At 39.5% G+C, this 17,991-nt stretch overlaps 2 protein-coding genes across 2 annotated transcripts; one reads left to right on the top strand and one right to left on the bottom strand.

Annotated features, from left to right (window-relative positions):
• Window positions 1-1,165: 1,165 nt before the first annotated feature.
• mdkb (midkine b) lies at window positions 1,166-11,504 on the top strand. Its single transcript, XM_032581283.1, has 5 exons — window positions 1,166-1,331; window positions 7,115-7,203; window positions 8,966-9,139; window positions 10,088-10,246; window positions 11,086-11,504. The coding sequence occupies exons 2-5, from the start codon at window positions 7,116-7,118 to the stop codon at window positions 11,103-11,105; spliced, it is 441 nt and encodes a 146-aa protein (XP_032437174.1). The 5' UTR covers window positions 1,166-1,331; window position 7,115; the 3' UTR covers window positions 11,106-11,504.
• Window positions 11,505-11,881: 377 nt separating this feature from the next.
• chrm4b (cholinergic receptor, muscarinic 4b) lies at window positions 11,882-15,057 on the bottom strand. The gene is made up of 2 exons (XM_032581270.1): window positions 13,570-15,057; window positions 11,882-12,693 (listed from the first exon to the last, which is right to left on the bottom strand). The coding sequence occupies exons 1-2, from the start codon at window positions 14,437-14,439 to the stop codon at window positions 12,298-12,300; spliced, it is 1,266 nt and encodes a 421-aa protein (XP_032437161.1). The 5' UTR covers window positions 14,440-15,057; the 3' UTR covers window positions 11,882-12,297.
• Window positions 15,058-17,991: the final 2,934 nt, after the last annotated feature.

Here is a 17,991-nt window from a genome sequence, read left to right as displayed (position 1 = left end):
AAATAGAATTGTGAGATGATAGTCAAATTTCTGAGATTAAAATCAAAATTTTGAGGAAAAGCTCTAAATTCTGAAACACTCAATTCTGAAAAAAATTAAAAGAATTTTAATCTCAAATGAACTTTGACATTAAAATCAGTAATTGTTTTAGTCGCCTTAATCCTCTTCTGTGCAAATAAGGCAAAACTAACTTTCATGTAACAGCATACAAAGATATTTGCAGTGGAAACTGGACCAAAAACAAAACAACAAATTGGTAAGATTTTATGTTTTGCTGTGAAGTCAGGTCGGATGAAACTGGGATTACAGTGGGTGAAACATCCCGGGCTCTGCAGAGTGGACGATGGGTCCAAACCTGTTTGGGATTTTAAAGGGAATGTTTCAGGAATTCATTTGGAGGAGGAGACGTGAGTAATGACAGGTTTTCCTCCAGGGTTGAATGACCCGGCTGCCTCCTGCTGCGCTTTGCTCCCAGCTGCAGACGGGAACAAAGAGCCGTACGCATGACTGAGCCATCGGGATCCGGGCGGGTTGAGGCAGACGCTCTGGAAAACCAGACAAGATCCTTCAGACACAACAGAAAACATCTGAGAAACAACAAAACTAAACAAATGACTCGCTTAGATCGCTCTCAGCCTCAGGAAACCAGTTCCTGCTGTAAAAACTGACCACGTTTTCACTAATTTAACAAATATATACATGAAACAAAAAGTGTTTTCCAGATTCCAGATAGATTATCTCATACAACTTCAGTAACGTTTCATGACACTTCCACCTTCGTGCTTCACACACTGCAAAAACACAAAATCTTACCAAGTGTTTTTGGTCTGTATTCTAGTGGTAATATCTTAATGCACTTAAAATAAGACAAAACTAACTTAGATGTAACTTCTTAACAAGATATACTGGCTTGTTTTAAGTCAACAATTCCTTTAAATTTAATTTTTCCCATCTTATAAGTGAAATAATCAATGGAACTAGTACTTCTTCATCAGGATGGGTGGATGGGTGATCACAGACTGCTGTCTCTATGGTGAGCAACCGGATCCCAGAGCCGGTTCCGGATCATTAGTGAACTTAGTTCCGGTTCAGTTCGGTGTGTATCAAGCGGGCGTTCCCGTCAAACATAGCTTAAATGTGCGCTGCAGTTATCTGAAGCAGGATTACGGCCTGCGACGTCACCGCGAGGCCGGTACTCAGCGGCGTGCACGTGCACGAAGTGTGTGCGTGCGCGCGCGCGTGTCTGAGGGGTTGTTGAGGAGCCGCGGCTGAACCGGAGACATAAAGCTACGACTCCACAGCGCGACAGGCGTCTCCTCTGAGTTTAACACGTAAGTCTGCAGCTTTTCCATCGGCTCTGGATTCAGGTTTCATTCCGGATTCAAACCCGCATTTATCACTCAGTTCATCAGCAGGATGACATTTTAAATGAAACATCTCTGGTTACAGGGAAGAAAAGCTTCGTTTTAGAGGAATTTATGAGTTTTTCCGCTTTAATCGTTGATTCTTTTGTTCATCATGTGTTCAGATATGGATCTGATTACTGATTTGGCTCAAGCTTGATGATGCTTATTGTGATTAAAAGGGGAAAAACAGTCAGAAAAGAAAAGAAGTGAAAGAATGGCGATAAAATGGACATGAAGGAAAAAGTAATGATTAAAAATGAATGCAAAGTGGGGATGGGTTACTGTGTTCAGTTGAAAGCTCCTCCCGGTGAGGTTTTTTTTCTCTCTCCAGTAATTAGAAGATTGAAATATTCACCGTGCATGTTGACTCACTGAGCAGCTGCTCCTGAGGAAAAACTCTTGGAAAATGTTGGTTTAGATCAGGAATGTAAAACCTTTCCTTCCTAAAGAGCCATTTTCCTCTCAGGACAGAAAATAAAACTCGTTTAGAACCGCAAATGTAACATTTCTATTTTTGAAAAGTAGTTTTTAAAGTTTTCTTTTTATTTCTAGGATGTAAAAGAAAGATCAATAGAAAAAAAGTATGAATATTAAAACACACACAGAGAGATTCCAGTGTAAAAGCATATTACTTTTAATCTCCTTTTGTGTCGAAATTCGGAACAAATACTGCAGGAAAAAATCCAAAAAATTGGTTAAAATCTTGCCTTTTTTATTATTTGTATTTTAAAAAACATTAACTGGTTCTTTTTAATTTGAAGCCAAAGTTAAGATCCGTTGCAGAGCCTAAAGTCGGATCTTCATCGACCTGCAGAACCGTCTGAACAATCAGGAGATAAAATGTTTTTTAATTGACCTTCTGGACTCAGATTGTGTGTTTTTCTTTTAATCAGATAAAGATTTCTCAATAAGGATGTAAGTTGTTAATTAATTAATCGATTCATTTTAATGATTAGTTGATAAGCGGCCATTTTCTTAAAATTCTGATTACCGACTGTCACATAAAGCTACATTTTTCATAATATGTTACATTTTAAAACCATAATTAAATGTTAACATTATTTTGTGCCCACTGTATTAAATGCTAACTGGAAAAAACTGGAAATTGCTGTTTACTCACGTTTTTAAAATTAGGCATGCCTATAAAATATAACAAAACAGGAACCAAATAAGTTGCTACCTGGAAAAATAAAAGAGGAAAATATGCTAAACTCTTAATACGTCACGATTAGAGAGATATTCATGCAGATGTTTGGTTGCTCTTCTCTCTATTAAGTGCATTAACTCACTACACACCTTGCTAATTAGCATCATATTTGTTTTTTCTCCGCTTCCTCATATTTGTACCACATCAGTAATTTTTTGACGCAGCACAGCTGAATAAGCAATATTATCGTGAAACTTAACGAGTTGAGGTGTTTATATTTCAAAACTGAACCGCTTAAAGTCAATTTTTCATCGCTCACTGGGCTTTGTTTAGACCGTTTCTCTTTCCCGTTCTGGTATGGCACCGCCGCCATCTTTGTTTCTGTATTAAAGTCTGTGCTTCAGAATGACCAGCGGCGCCCTCTGCTGGATGGCGGCCAAACTGCAACACTAAAAGAAGTTCTAAATGGACATTATTGGTTAATCTTTTGAAACAAATTTGAAAATAATGAACCATTAATCGACAGTTAATCGTAAACTGATTAATACTAATATGGTTTCCTCTCGGAAACTCAAGTTTCTAGCTGGAGAAGAAGAAGGAGATCAGGAATGATGAAGCTAACTTCAGAAATCAGATGTTGTGTTTTGAGAGCATCCTGGATCAGGATCTTCAGGGACGTGGGACTCTCGTGGCGTTTTTTTGTTGTTTTTTTTCGGGGGGACTCTTTTTCTCTCCAACATGAACCTCGGGATTCCTGAAGGAAGTTCTTTAAATGTTGTTCCTGCCCTCCAACCAAAGGGAGCATCCCGTTTCCTTTTCTTCATGTGAAGATCTGATTGTTTTCTCATGCTAATCGGCTCCCATTCAGGGACGAAGGCGAAGGCCCCAGGACCAGTGGGGGAGCTTGGGGTCCTCGGAGGTGGCGTGGAATCTGTGTTGAGCTTTAGAGAAGTGAAACCAGGCTAGAGGAGGCTTTGTTTTGCTCCAATGAATCAGTATTCTTTTGAGTGGGAATCTAAAGAGCTCTTTCAGCTGCCCTGGCCTCCTCCTCCTCTTCCTCTTCTTCGTTGGTAGGGAGCAGACTGGAGGCCTGCTGAGAGCCGGTTCTTTCTCGATGAAAGGCTGCAGGAGGAGCGAGGAGGCCAGCTGACATGTGAAAGAGAAGCAGAGCTCGCGTGAAAGAGAAGCAGAGCTCGCATGAAAGAGGAGTCTGTCATCTCCCAGCACAAAGAGCCAGCTCACATCTGAAGCATCCATCGTCCCGCAGAAACACGGATCAGGACGTGTGCTGGCGGCGCAACACGCTCTGCATACATTAGCCCACTTCCATAATCCTGCAGCTACCCCCGCGCTCAGATTATTGGGTTTAAACTGCCTCAGATTGGAGGAGGAGGAGGAGATTTGACCCGGTCCCAGTTTGGACCATCTGGTCCGGCCGGACGGAGCCTTCAGCAGATTAAAGTGACAACAGGAGGCTTCAAAGCTGAAAAATCAGATTATTTTGTTAGAAACCGTCACCAGGAGACTTTGGTACCCAAAAACTTTATACAGAGGAAGAGCAGCACTACTTCAACATACTTTAGTCAAGTAAAAGTAAAATATAGCCGTATTACTCATTACGCAAAAAGTCTACTCAAGTACTGAGTAAATGATCAAATTATCAATCATTTAATATTTAAAAATGACATTATCAGGCAGACCAAACTACCAAATTAAATGGAAATTTGGTATTTTAAGGACCAAAATGACAATAATTCATATAAGTAACAAAAAAATAACAAAATCAGGCAAATGAACATTTCTTCCAAATCAGTTTCTTTAAAAAAAAACAACTTAAGAAAGTGTAACAGAAACTGCAGGTGTGTCTCTGTGTCTGGTGGATTTGTGGTTAAAACATGTTTATTTTTCATTCAGTGGGCAGAAAATACAGACATTTTACTCAAGTAAGACAAGAAATACTTCATAATAAAATGACTCAAATAAAAGTAAAAGGTACCAACTAACATTTACTTAAGTAACTTTTTTGAAAAAGAAAAAGAAGTACTTTTTGGAGTATTTTTAACGCACTGTACTTTTAATCTTGAAGGTTTTCTGTTTTTCAATCATTTTTAGACTAAAATATGTTAAAATAATTGACTTAAAGCTGCAGTATGTAACGTTTATAAAAAAAAATAGTTTTTTACATATTTGTTGAAACTGTGTCGTGATGGTTTGGTATGAGACGGATAATCTATGAAAAAATCAAACTCCTCTGTCTTCTCCCAGTGCAAACTACAAACAACCAATTAGAGCCAGGAGGCGGGACTTAGTGCTGTCAATCAACCTCTATATGCAGATCCTGCCATGAATGTTAATGCTAATTAGCATGGCTACCATTGACGGCAGATAACCTGTTTTTCTGTAGCAGTCAGTTGTTTCTCTACCGTTAGCTCATTTAGCAGCTCATTTACAAAAAGACAATTCTTCTACATAGCCGCGCTGCCGCTGCAGAATAATTCCGTTAACTCAATCAAACTTGGACGTGTAGATATTATTAATTTCGTGCTGTGCTCCACAGCAAAGGGAAAACCGTTAAAGAACTCAAAACCACTTCTTTCCCGCTCTCTGTAACAGCGCAGCGCAAACTCGTTGCCATAGCAACTGACAACGACGCAAAAATTTTTTAAAAATACTCAGATATTTCCCACACCAAGAGCAGAACATTCAGTCTGTTGCAGTGGTATGGTTTTAGGTTTATTTTGTGATTATTAATAAGTGATTGCTGTGGTAAGAGGAGAAAACTATAAATATATCGCTGCACTTGACTGTGTGGCTAGCTCCGTGGCTAGCTCCATGGCTAACTCCGTGGCTAGCTCCATGGCTAACTCCGTGGCTAGCTCTGTGGCTAGCTCTGTGGCTAGCTCCATGGCTAACTCCATGGCTAGCTCCATGGCTAACTCCGTGGCTAGCTCTGTGGCTATCTCCATGGCTAGCTCGCTGCTACTGTCTCTTACTCTGCCGTTGTGGAGTCACAATGTGTGGGATCATGAGCGCCCCCTGCCATGAGGCCAGGAAACTGCCTGCCTCACCTCTAATCTGATCTCTGCCGTTTCTGGTCGCTCCTCAGCCCACGAAACACGTTACACACACAATTGGTGACAAAAAACACTGTACATTATATCATATAAGCTAAATTATGGTTAAATCAGTTAATATATTAAGTGTTTTTTAACCATTTTACTGGCGGCGTACAGACAGGAGGAACATGCTCTCAGAATGGCAGGTAGTGCAGTTAACGAGAGGTTGCGCAATCCCAGGTGAGGCTCAGTTTGCCTCACCTTCATAATCTCATCAATCCAGTTATTTCATGAACTTTTGCTTCGATTAATACTCCGAATTCAGTACTAAAATCCTGATTCTGATCAATCAGAAGGCTTAACAGGCTTGACAGTTTGCCTCCATGGCTGATTTTAGGTTTTCTTGCTTTTCTCTGATCGAGACTGTAGAAGTCTGTTTTTCTTGTTTGACAAAAAGTTTGGATTGTTACTCATTTTTTCCTTGAGTGTCTTCCTGTGTGTTCTATTTTCTGTTGGTCTTATTTAGTATTTTATATAAAAACACTTTGTAATGAATGCTGTTACTGAGTTTCTCTGTTTAGGCTGTTTTTTGTTGTGTTGCTTTGCTTCTGTGTTGTAGTGAATTTTGCAGACATGTTTTCTGCGTTTTTCATGCTCTTTGATTCTGTCTGCGATGTTTCTGCCTTTCTGGGTCAGTTTATAGGATTTCATTGTTTTGCTTTATAAAACATAACGAGATTCTAAAGGTGTTTTGTGTCTGGGGTTTTTTCCAGTTTCACATCATTTAATTTTCCATTTTATGTCAGATTTGCATGTGTTTATTGCAGTTTTGTTTCTTTTGAGGCTTTCTGAGTCAGTGTTTAGTAATCATCCGTCTGTTTTTCTAACTTGTTTCCAGTTTTATGTCATATTTGCAGAATATTTTAGGCTTTCTGGGTCGGTGTTTAGTAATCATCCATCTCTTTGTGTCTGTTTTGAGTTACCTTGTTGAGGTTAACTGGGATGAATTTAGTTTTGCTTCGCCCTGTTATGAGCTTTATTTGATGTGTGCCTGTTTATGCAGTGAAATCCAGCCCTGTTTGTGTTCATTTAATCTCTTCAGAATCGTTTTTCAGGAGTTAATTGCCTCTTTGTTTCCGTCTCTTGTTGAAGTTTTCTGCGGCGTATCGGGTCGCTCTTTTCCAGCCTCGTCTCTTTATGATCCATTTTTCTGAGTTTGTAAACGTGCTTTGTGTCTCTTTGTGAACTCTCTCTCGCTGTTTTGTGAATCTGAGTGACTTGGGCCCCCTGACCCCCTTTGAGCCCATTAAGCCTGCTCAGTAATCCCTGCAGTGGGGCATCTCCCCCTGACTGTACATCTGTGCACGTGTCGGTGTTTGTGTTGACGCATCCAGCAGCTGCAGCTCAGTAATCTGCAGGGAGACGACCCCCGACCCCGTCATCTCTGCGTGTTTTGCTGGCTGATGAGCCTGACTGTGTCTCCCTCCCTGTTTTGGTCTCTGCAGGATGCGAAGTTTGTTCTCAGTGACGCTGCTGCTGCTCCTGGCTCTCACGCTCGCCGTCGAGGCCAACAAACGAGCCAAACATCACAAAGGTGAGACAAAACGCCGCCACAATCAGCTCTAAATGCCGTCCTGCGCTACTCTGCTCCGTTCAGTTCTCGCTTCACTGTAAATAAAAAACATTTTGTAGGGATTTTGACTTTTTTTAATCAGAATCCTGACTTTTTTCTTGACAGAATCCTGACCTTTTGTTTTATTGGAATTCAGACTTTTTAAAATCAGATTCTGACTTTTTTTAATCTGAATTTTGAATCTTTTCATCAGAATTTATCAGAATTCTGACGTTTTTAACAGAATCCTGACTTTATCAGAATCCTGTCTCTTTTTTTAATCAAAATTCTGACTTTAAAGGAGATTGGCACCTGGGAGGAACCGGCTTCAGTGAACACGATGCGAGTTGTGGATTAGGATAATAAACTTTCTGGAGGAGCATGTTGGACTTAAACCAGTTTTTCATGGCTGACGGATCCCTGAAAGTCCCATTTCATTGAAAGGAGACCAAAATAGTTTCCCCAGGGTGCAAATCTGGTTAGAATACAGAGGAAGAATTATGAGAATATTCAGAATTTCTTTTTTCAGTGACCCCAATCCTCTTCCAAATGAAACGCGCTTTAACCCTTGACTCAGGATGCACGTTTGGACCGGGTGCCAACAGATTCTGATTGATGGAGTCCCTCAAGGCTTTGTGATCGGCCCCGTTTCGTTCAGGAGTCAAAGATTTAAAATTATTATTAAATGTGTGAATTATTGTTGTTCATCATAGATCAGAACTTATAAATCATTTTGCACGTTTATTCATTTGGGCTCGATTGAACATGTTTATTCTCACTATAAGAACAGGATTTGGGTCACTATCTATGGAAAGTGCTATATTTAGACAAATTTAATAACTTAAACAAAAGCTTATTTTAGTGAAGCAAAGTCGACTTTTCCGTGAAACATCGTGGATAAACATGGCATATTGTAAAAGACTGTTTATAAAAACATAAATACTTTGTGTTGTAAGTCGTTTTCATCAACCAGCTGCATCATTCTTGAACTGAAGTTGGTTTTTATTGAAACTAACAAAACAATAAAACTTGAAATTGAGAAAAAAAATTTCTAGCTAAAATAAATAAAAACGGTAATTGATGTGGAAAAACTAACTGGAACTATAAAAGTTAGTTTTCAGTTACATACTGAAATTATAGATGTAATATCTTTCGTTTCCGTGTTTATGAATCTATTTATTAGCCTTTCGAACTGATCTATAATTTTGGCTCCATAATCGTCCCGCAAAATGCCGACAGCAAAAGTTGGGATAAAACTCCAGTCGGCTGGTTGTTCATTTTTAGAAAACGTTTTCCTTTATTGAGTATTCATTAATTAATTCATGAATTCTGAACCTAAAAATTAACCAAAGTATGAAGAAACTAGAACTACTACTGCAACTAATAAAAACAAAGCAATATTCATCTAATAAAAACTAGCAAACACACTAAAAACTAATTAAAAATTAAAACTGAATTTGACAAAAAGTCACAATTAAATAAAACTTAACTAAAATGAAAGACCCCAAACTATTATGCTTGGGGACCACAAAAAAAAAATGCATTCAACGGGCACAAAGGGCCCCCGCGCCACACTTTGGACACCCCTGTCTAAGGGATGAAGACATCAGAGCATGAAAATACTTAGAAACGGCTCAACAAACGAGTTTAAAACCAAGAAATCTGACTGGAGGAAGTAGAAACGTTTAAAACAGATGATGATGATGATGGTGTCACGTTGGTTTGACGTTTCTCCGCTCTGCAGGTGGGAAACCTGATAAATCCCGACCGGCCTCTGAATGCACCGCGGCAGAGACCCGGTACGGGAAATGTGTACCGGATCACGGAGACTGTGGAGACGGACTGAGGGAGGCGACGTGCAAAGATCGTACCGACAAGATCAACTGCAGGATCCCCTGCAACTGGAAGAAGGACATCAGTGAGACTCTCACACTCAGGGGTCATGGGGTCACTAACGCAAGGGGGAGGGGCTTATGGAGGAGAGGGACCCCCAGGGGACAGAAAACAGCTTTAAAGTTAATAACTGTACTTTGTTAGGAAATGAAGTTAAGGTCAGTAAAGTGAATGATGGCGCCTCCTGGTGGTCAACGTTTGAATCAGAATAATTACAACAATAAAAGTCAGAATTTTTTTAAATAGAAATTTATTTTACATCAAAGTACAGGATACGTGTTAGTGAAAAACCACAAAATAAATAAAGAAAAAAAACTGAAAATATTTTGTATTAATTAATGAATACTATATTCATTCAAAATCATAATTATAAAATGAAGTCATACTTTTGAGATACAAAGTCAAGATTTCAACTTTAAAGATCAAATTTATGAGATATAAAGTGAAAATTATAATATACAAAGTTATAATTATTAAATTATTAGAAAATCATGACTTTGAATCACATAATTATGACTGAAAGTTGAAATTTCTTGTTGGGGTTTTGTTTATTTCATTATGGAAATGAAATATTAAAAAAAACTTATTTAAAAAAAGTTGTTTTGTTTTTCTTAATAAAAAAAAACATTTTTTAAATTTTGATAGTTTTATGCAGAAGATTTCCAAACTTGGATTTTCTAGTTTGAAAAGAAAATGTTGGAGCTGAAATATAATATTAGTAATGAGATAAAGTGGAGTTTCTGCACAATTTAACAGAAATCTGTTTAACAGAAACCTTCAATTTGATATACAAACTGTAGATGTGGAGCTGAAACTGTGAACATAAAGCAGTTTAATAAAAAAGAAAATCAGTGTGTGACATCATCACACTCTCAGCTGAACATTTATGGTTAATCTGAAAACAAAAATCTTTAAATTTAGACTGTGATTGCAAGAACACTTTGGGTCGGTAATTGTATCTTCTTGTTCTCAGGCGACTGTAAGTACAAGTTCGGAGCGTGGAGTTCCTGCGACACCGGGTCCAACACCAAGAGCCGGTCAGGAACGCTGAAGAGGGCTCTGTTCAACGCCGACTGCCAGAGCACCGTCAAGGTGTCCAAGCCCTGCTCCCACAAACCCAAGAAGACCAGAGGTGAGGCCTCAACGGCTGCAGCACCAGCAGCCAGGCTCAGTTTCATCACTACTTCACTAACTTATAGATCTGTACATATTTCAGGATGTTGAGCTTCCTTTCAAACAATGAGAAAAAACTGTTTTACTGCTAAACTACAGCGCCATATTGGGGCAATAAAGGAGTAAATTTTTGCCAAAAAAAATCAGAAATTCTTGATTCTCAAAAATTTTCTTAAATGTTTTTACTTTGGTGCTAAAAAAGTAAAAAGCAATTAGTGAGAAAAACCTCAGAAATTTTACAGAAAATCTTTGAAATTTCTGAGCTCCAAAAGTCAAAACCTTGCAAAACAAAAACTCGAGAAATATTTAGTTTAATCCCAGAAATTTCCATTATTTTCCAGAAATTTTCTGGGATTAAACAAAATATTTTCTTGCAAATTGTCGACTTTTTAAGCCCAAAAATGTCCTGGTGTTTAGTAGAAAACATTTGAGATGAATCTAAAAATTAGAGTTTTTTTCACACAAATGTTTGATTCTTTGAGCTCAGAACTTTCCAATGTTTTTCTAGAAAATTTGACATTAATTTAAACATTTCTGAGTTTTTGGGTGAAAATTCACATAGCACAATTAAAATAAAAAATATCTGTTATTTTAAAAACAATTCTTATTAAACCTATGACAAACAAAATTCACATTTAAAAGTGAAAAAAGTTTATTTTTTTAAAGAAATAAAACTCTCACCACCTTCAGACTTCATTAAATGATGATTCCTTCTAACTGGTCACATGATCAATACTTTTACCGTTTCCTAGCAACAAGGCTCGGCTCCACTTTAAACTTTTTTGTTTTCGTCTTCAGGGGAGAAGAAATCAAACTGAAGAAGGGAGAGTGGACCAGAAGACGACAGGATTTCTCCTCCTCCGCCAGCTGAACAATCGTCTTCCGTTCTTCAAATTTAAAACCAGAGACTCCAAAACAGACTTCCTGTCCTCAAACTGACCCGTCCGACTCGCTGACTCCTGCTCTGATTTGATGTTCTCCTGTTTTCCTTGGATTTAAGCTTTAGCTGATCAGAATAACCTTCGTTCAGTAGCTGGTAGTTTAATGCTCCTCCCTGTAGTTTTAAAAGTTTTTAGGGGAAAAGTTGATCCGGCAGATCATCCACAGTTTGATGCTTCAACATCTGAACTGAGGGAAAGTTTATTTTTGGAATTACAGATTATTGATAAGACTTGTACAAATGAACAAATAAATGCTGTACATTGTTTTGGTGAAAACTTTTGTGTGTTTGTCTATTAAAGCAACATGATTTCTGTCAGGCTGACGGAAAACTGATCAGATACGACGGGGAATGTTTCAGCTACAAACCTGAACAGATTCTTGAACAGATTCCCAATTTCAGATTGTTGATTCAAAAGGATTTTAAATTATTTACTAAAGTTTTCTTCATGAGCTCCTGAACCTGAGCAAATTCCTGACTGAACAGATTCTGCACAAATTTCTAATTATTTTTTAATAGATTCTCGAGATTATTCTCAGAAATTTTCTAGAAAAAAAAAAAAACTTTGAAAAGTTGCAAATTTGTTAGAAAGAAATCAGAAAATTTGAGATTAACCTCACAAATTTTCTATGAAAAAAAAGGACATTACTTAGTTTGAAAAGTCAAAAATTTTCTTGAAAAACAAATTTTCACAGTGATCTCAGACATTTTATAGAAAAACATTTACATTAATGAGTTTTAAAGGCCCAAAATGCTCCTTTTAATTGAATACTTAAAAAATTTAAGACTTTTGGACAATTGAGTCCTTTGAAAAAAATTTACTCATTTTTTCCTACCTCATAATATGCTGTGCTAAATACCTGATGCAAATTTACATAGCATTTACAATTCGGAAATATTCAGATTAATCTCAGAACAATTTTCTAGAAAAACATTTACATTTCTGAGTTTCGAAAGAAGAATGTTTTAGACTCGGACATTTTCTGAGTTATTTGGCGGACGTTAACTCCATCTTCGTTCTACTAATACGTCACGGTAAACACCTGCTTCCTGTTTCACCTGTTTCCGCGTTAATGCAGCTTCCGGGTGCGGCAGCTCAGCAGGCAGCAGAAGGTTTTCCGGAACGTGACGTTGCACAGCGAGTAGCAGCAGGGGTTGATGGTGCTGTTGACGTAGCACAGCCAGTAGCCCGTAGTCCACAGAGCGTCGGGGATTCGGATGTGACGAAAGGCGGCGATGACCGCCATGACGTGGTAGGGCGTCCAGGTGATGATGAAGGCCAACAAGATGGCGAGGATGGTGTTGGTCAGCCTCCTCTCCCGCGCCATCACCCGGCGCCTCCTCCGCTCCTGGGACCGGAAGCTGGGGCAGGAGGTCAGCGCCGCGGAGGCCGAGCTGTGGAGGTCGGTGATCGATAAGGCGTCTTCGTCTCCCGCTGCACATGAGGAGGTTCGGGAGAGCGGCTGCTGATGAGACAGACAGTTCGTTTTGTGAAGACACAGTTCCTTCAGAACTGACAGGCAGCAGCAGGGATGCAAACAACTGTCGATTAATTGTTTATTAGATTAAAATGAGTTCCAATCGATTAACCAATAACGTCCGCTCAGGCCTTCTTTTGGTGGTGTAGTTTCACCGCCATCCAGTAGAGGGCGCCGCTGGACATCTTGAGGCGGAGCCATTGACACAGAAACAAAGATGGCGGAGGTTTACCAGAACAGGAAAGACAAACGGTCCAGTCTGGTTTGGGATGGAAAATGCACTTTATGCTTCCTTTTATAAATGAAAACACACAACAAGCACCTTAAGTTTTACCTTAATAGCGGAGCAAAGTCAACTTCTAATTAAAAAATTACTGATGTGCTATGAAGACGCAGATGTTGGACAGAGTTTTAGGGCCATGCAAAGAAAAATGAAACGAAAATCAAGTCATATTACGAGAATAAAGTGGAAATAATACAAAAATAAACTCATAGTATTACCAGAATAAAGTCACGACTTTATTCTCATATTACTACATTATTCTCGAAATATTAATTTATTCTGGAAATATTATTTTATTGTAGCATTATTACATTGTTCTTAAAATATTATAACTCTAACTTTTTATTCAAAATATACATTTATTTCCAGAATACAACTTTATTCTCATATTACTATGACTTTATTTCCATTATTATGACTTTTTTCTTATGAATTTATTCTCAAAATATGACTTTATTCTCGTATTGTTGTCACATTGAGATTTTATTCTCTAAATATTAATTTATTCTGGAAATATGACTTCAATTTTTTATTTTTATTAGTACGGCCCTAATACTCCATACTGTAGGTAGATTACCTACCAGGCGTTTACAGCTGTTCGCCGGACTTCCCCGCTGGTTCAGAGACAGATCAGAGCCCAGGTTGCTGGCCATCCAGCTGCGTCGTTTCCAGGTGAAGCCTTTCACCGGCGGGTCCCCCGTCTTAGGCGTCCCCTGCTCCGCCTGAAGACAAGTCAGCCTGCGGCGGCTGGCGGCCGACAACCGGCTGTACAACCCGATCATGACGAGCGCCGGCAGGTAGAAGGACGACAGCGTGGTGCCCAGCGTGACGGCGGGGCTCGCCAGGAGGTGGATGTAGCAGTGTCCGTCCGGGATGACCCGCCGGCCGCCGACGCTCTGCCAGCACAAGATGGCGGGCGCCCAAAGCAGGAATGACAGCAGCCAGGCGCCGCCGATCATCAGGCCCGCCACGCGGCCCGTCCGCTGCACCGGGTAGCTGAGCGGCCATGTTGTGCACAGGTAGCGGTCCAAACTGATCAGCAGCAGGTTCAGCACCGACGCGTTGCTCACCCCGTAGTCCAGGACGAGCCAGGTGTCGCAGAGCGCGGCCCCCAGCGGCCAGCGGCCCCGCAGTCGGTACATCGTGTACAAGTTCATGGACAGCAGGCCGATGAACAGGTCGGCGGCCGCCAGGCTCAACAGGAAGTAGTTGTTGACGGTCTGCAGGTGGCGGTTCACCTTGATGGACAGGATGACCAGCGTGTTGCCGACAACTGTTAGAACGCTAAGGGAGACGGTTGCCATGACAACCAGGATCAGCTCGGCAGTGCCGTATGCTCCGATTGGATACTGGGATGAGGCGTTCACAGAAGGGCGGGACCAAGTGGAGGCGTTGAGGGTGGGGTCCGCCATCAGACCCACGCTTCCTACAGGCACCATGAGCCCAGGCATAATGCTGCCTCCACCCAAGCTGCGAGCAATGTGGGCTGAAACGATTAATCACTTTAATTGTCAACTAATTTAGCAATCAGTTAATCGTTGACTGGAGTATTCTGTGACTCTGTGGACCTTTTTCTCTTCCAAAGCCTGTGAGAGCGCCAACATCATGACCAGAGGTCACAAGAAAAGAAAACTGACTAGAAGTTAATTGATTAATCAGATTAATTTTGATTAATCAATTATTTCAATAATTGGCAACTAATTTAGTAATCGATTACGTTAACTGGCGTATACCCTCATATAAAGGCCAGTTGGTGAAAGAATAACTCCCTCAGAGCAGAAACTAAACCAGAACGCTACATAAAATGCATACATTTTCCATTTAAGATAAAAAGTTCTTGTGAATATATTTTACCCAGAAGTCCTCTAGTAGCTGAGGTGTTAGCTTCACCTAATTAATCACCTTCATCAAAAAAAATCTCCAAAAATAACCAATAGATCAGCGCTACGCTGTATTCTGTCAAGCAGACGGGCTGAGCATTCTGCTAAGGCGTTGTAGCTTTTCACAGGTTGATGTTTTGAGCTGCAGATGCATCCAGGATCAAACCTCCCCTAAAGAAATGCTATGATACGGCATTTTAGGCAATAAAATGTACATTTTCTGATTTAAGAAAACAAATGTATTTATTTTACTGTATTGTAACATTGCATAAAAAGGCTTAAATGAAAAAAATTGCAGAATGTGCCATTTGAATACGATTCATCGACAGAATCATCTGAAAAGTTGCAGGTTCTTCCTACTGTTGTGAAAGTGAATCTTTGTGCAGTCAAAGTTTAACGTCGATGAAGGTTTTCTAGGAGAAACATGAAGGCCAGAGAGAAGAGTTGACGCTGCATCTACGTGTGTCAAACTCGAGGACCAGGGGCCACATCCGGCCCGCCACAACGTTTTCTGTGGACCTCTGGACATAAATCAAAATAACAACTGTGTGTTCAAGTTTTATTTTCTCAATCAAATTAAAGCTGTATTTATCTGTAAGGTGCCAAATTACATCAATTGCTTTGCCATCTTTCAGCACCTTAAGACGCACAAAGCCCATTAATTAAATTATTTTTGGGTTCAAAAAAGTATTTGTTTAATTTAATTTGAATTTTTACAGTTCCTGCAGTTATTTTTCCAAAATCCCTCCAGCTATGATTTTATTTTCATTTGTCTTCTTACACAATGTTTAGCTCTAAATATAACAAAAATCTTCTTATTCACAACTTTTATTGTCTAAAAGCTGATTTAGTTTCAAATAAAGACATTATCTCAATACTCCAAATGTGAGCTACGTCCACATTAAGTGGAGGAAATCAATTAAAAAACATACATTCAATCGGGAAAGTTGATAATTTCTAAATAATTTCTGATCTAGCAGCATTTTTAATGATTATACAGAAAGCCATAAATGTAATTAAAACATTTCCTGATTCTTCTGAATGCAGGAAATTTAAATGAATGAAATAAATCAGTAAAAATCTCACCTGGTTATGAAGCTGCTGCAGCTGCTCAGGCTGATCACCGTCGCCTTCACTCAGAGCGGCTTATAAGGACGTGAGGAAGAGTTCGTCCCTCCTCATCGTCAGAGCCTCACCCTGCGGTCACTGCTGCCGCCGCCTGATCTGACCTCAGATCAGCCTCATGAGGCCGTAACGCCGGCAGCAGGAGGAAACATCACACCGTCTTCATCACTGACCAACAGCAGCAGTCAGCTTCATGCAGGAGGGCATGAAAAGTTTATAGATTTAAAAATACACATGAAAAAAAAGGACAAAATGTTGAATAAGCTTTAATATAAACATAAAACCTGATCAGTGGAAGTATTATTGATCATTGATAAAAAAGTGACTAAATTCCATTAAATTAATGAGAAAGTTCTCCAAAGCTGTTGTGTATATTTCCGTAATTTTAACAAGTGATGTTTGCAGTACAGTCACACAGGCCCGTGCCATGACACCGCCACTACCGTGTTAAAAAGAGGAACTCCTCAGCTTAGTTCTTCCTGGTCTCTTTCTGTCCAGAACACACATTTCCAGGATCCTCCGTCTTCTTTTTAAATGGGACGTGTCAATTAAAATTCACAATTGCACATTTTTATACTTCTATTTAAAAACAGACCAAACACTTAAAAAAAAACTGTTGCCGGCAATAAGTTGATGTTTTTAGAAAATAAGTTGTTTCAAAAGTTGCTAAGTCAAGCTATATTGTGACTTAGCAACCCAAGCTAGGTAATAGCCAGTTTTGCCACTGTACAATGGCTGCTGGAACTGACAAATGTTTTTTGTAGACTTACCACCCAGAAACCACCTGCTGCCTTCTTGTTGGTTGCATAGGAGGCTCCACTTCTGCTTTTCAAAGATGTACGGTTACAGTCATTTTTATGTGGGAGTGTAAACGTTGAGTTGGGGGGCGTGGCCTGCAGCAGCTTAGTTGGATTTAAAGTGACAGGAGGTCCCAAAGGAGGTCTAAGTTGTCAGAACTGACTAAAATCTCACCAAGAATGACTTTGTGCAAAAATGAACATGTTTTGAATAGACCACAGATCCGTCCTAACCTGAAGTATAATAAGTCTCCTTTAAAGGATTTCTGCCCAACGGGAATCCAACCGTTCCTCTTTCTGTTCTGTTAAGGAAATCTTTCATATACAGTCGTCTCTGAAAAAAAGATCAAGCCGTTGTCTGATCCGTTGGACAGGTGTTACCATGGCGACAGTAGCTCACATCTTCGTCCTTCTCTCAAGCCCTGATGGTTTGACCCTTTAACCTCAGGAATACCTTCTTCACTCACCTTCAGCTACACAACCTCCCTGCTGAAGGTTTCTCAAACGGTTTGGATTGTTGTGAAAACGAACCGCAGCAGCTGAAAATGTAAGAAATGTTGTGATTTTGTTGCCAACCGGACCGAGTTGACCGGACAAAACATCCCAAGTATCGTTTGTTCAGTCTGATTTAATTTGACGGTTTTGTAATAATTACAAGAAATTAAGATTGAATTTGTTTTTATCATAGGAGGAATATTCCTAAACTCAGACCCACATGTTGTTTAGGTGTGACCTAGATTTAGTTTTACATGCTTTTACAGTTTTTAAACAAATTAGTAAAAATATCGGGAAATATTGGCCATAACAGCAAAATTTTACACATCGGTGCATCCCTACAAGTCCTCCTGTTTATTTTTCTCTCAACCCTGAGTCACAGCTGGATTGTGATGGGAGTCTCTTCCTGTTAAAAGCGGAGTGTTCCTCTCCACTTTCCCCACATGCTTGCTCAAGAAGAGAATTGCTAGTGAGTCAATGACTCGGCACAATCAGCTGGGATTATTTAGATACCCAATATTCTCAAACTGAATTTGACTGAATCTGAATTTAAGAACTGCAGTTATTTGAAATTAATTTGGACTGATCAGGAATAATAAGAAATAAGCAAATAATGATCAGTTGTGAGGGATTTTTGGGACAAAATAGAGAAAGAACTCCATTGTTTAAGAGAAAAGTTTTGTCACATGGACCATAACTGTCTAGT

This window comes from Xiphophorus hellerii, chromosome 2 (genome assembly GCF_003331165.1).
Source record: "Xiphophorus hellerii strain 12219 chromosome 2, Xiphophorus_hellerii-4.1, whole genome shotgun sequence".
NCBI classification, from domain to species: domain Eukaryota; kingdom Metazoa; phylum Chordata; class Actinopteri; order Cyprinodontiformes; family Poeciliidae; genus Xiphophorus; species Xiphophorus hellerii.
The sequence above is the reverse complement of the archived record's forward strand: the minus strand, read 5'-3'. Positions and strand labels throughout refer to the sequence as shown.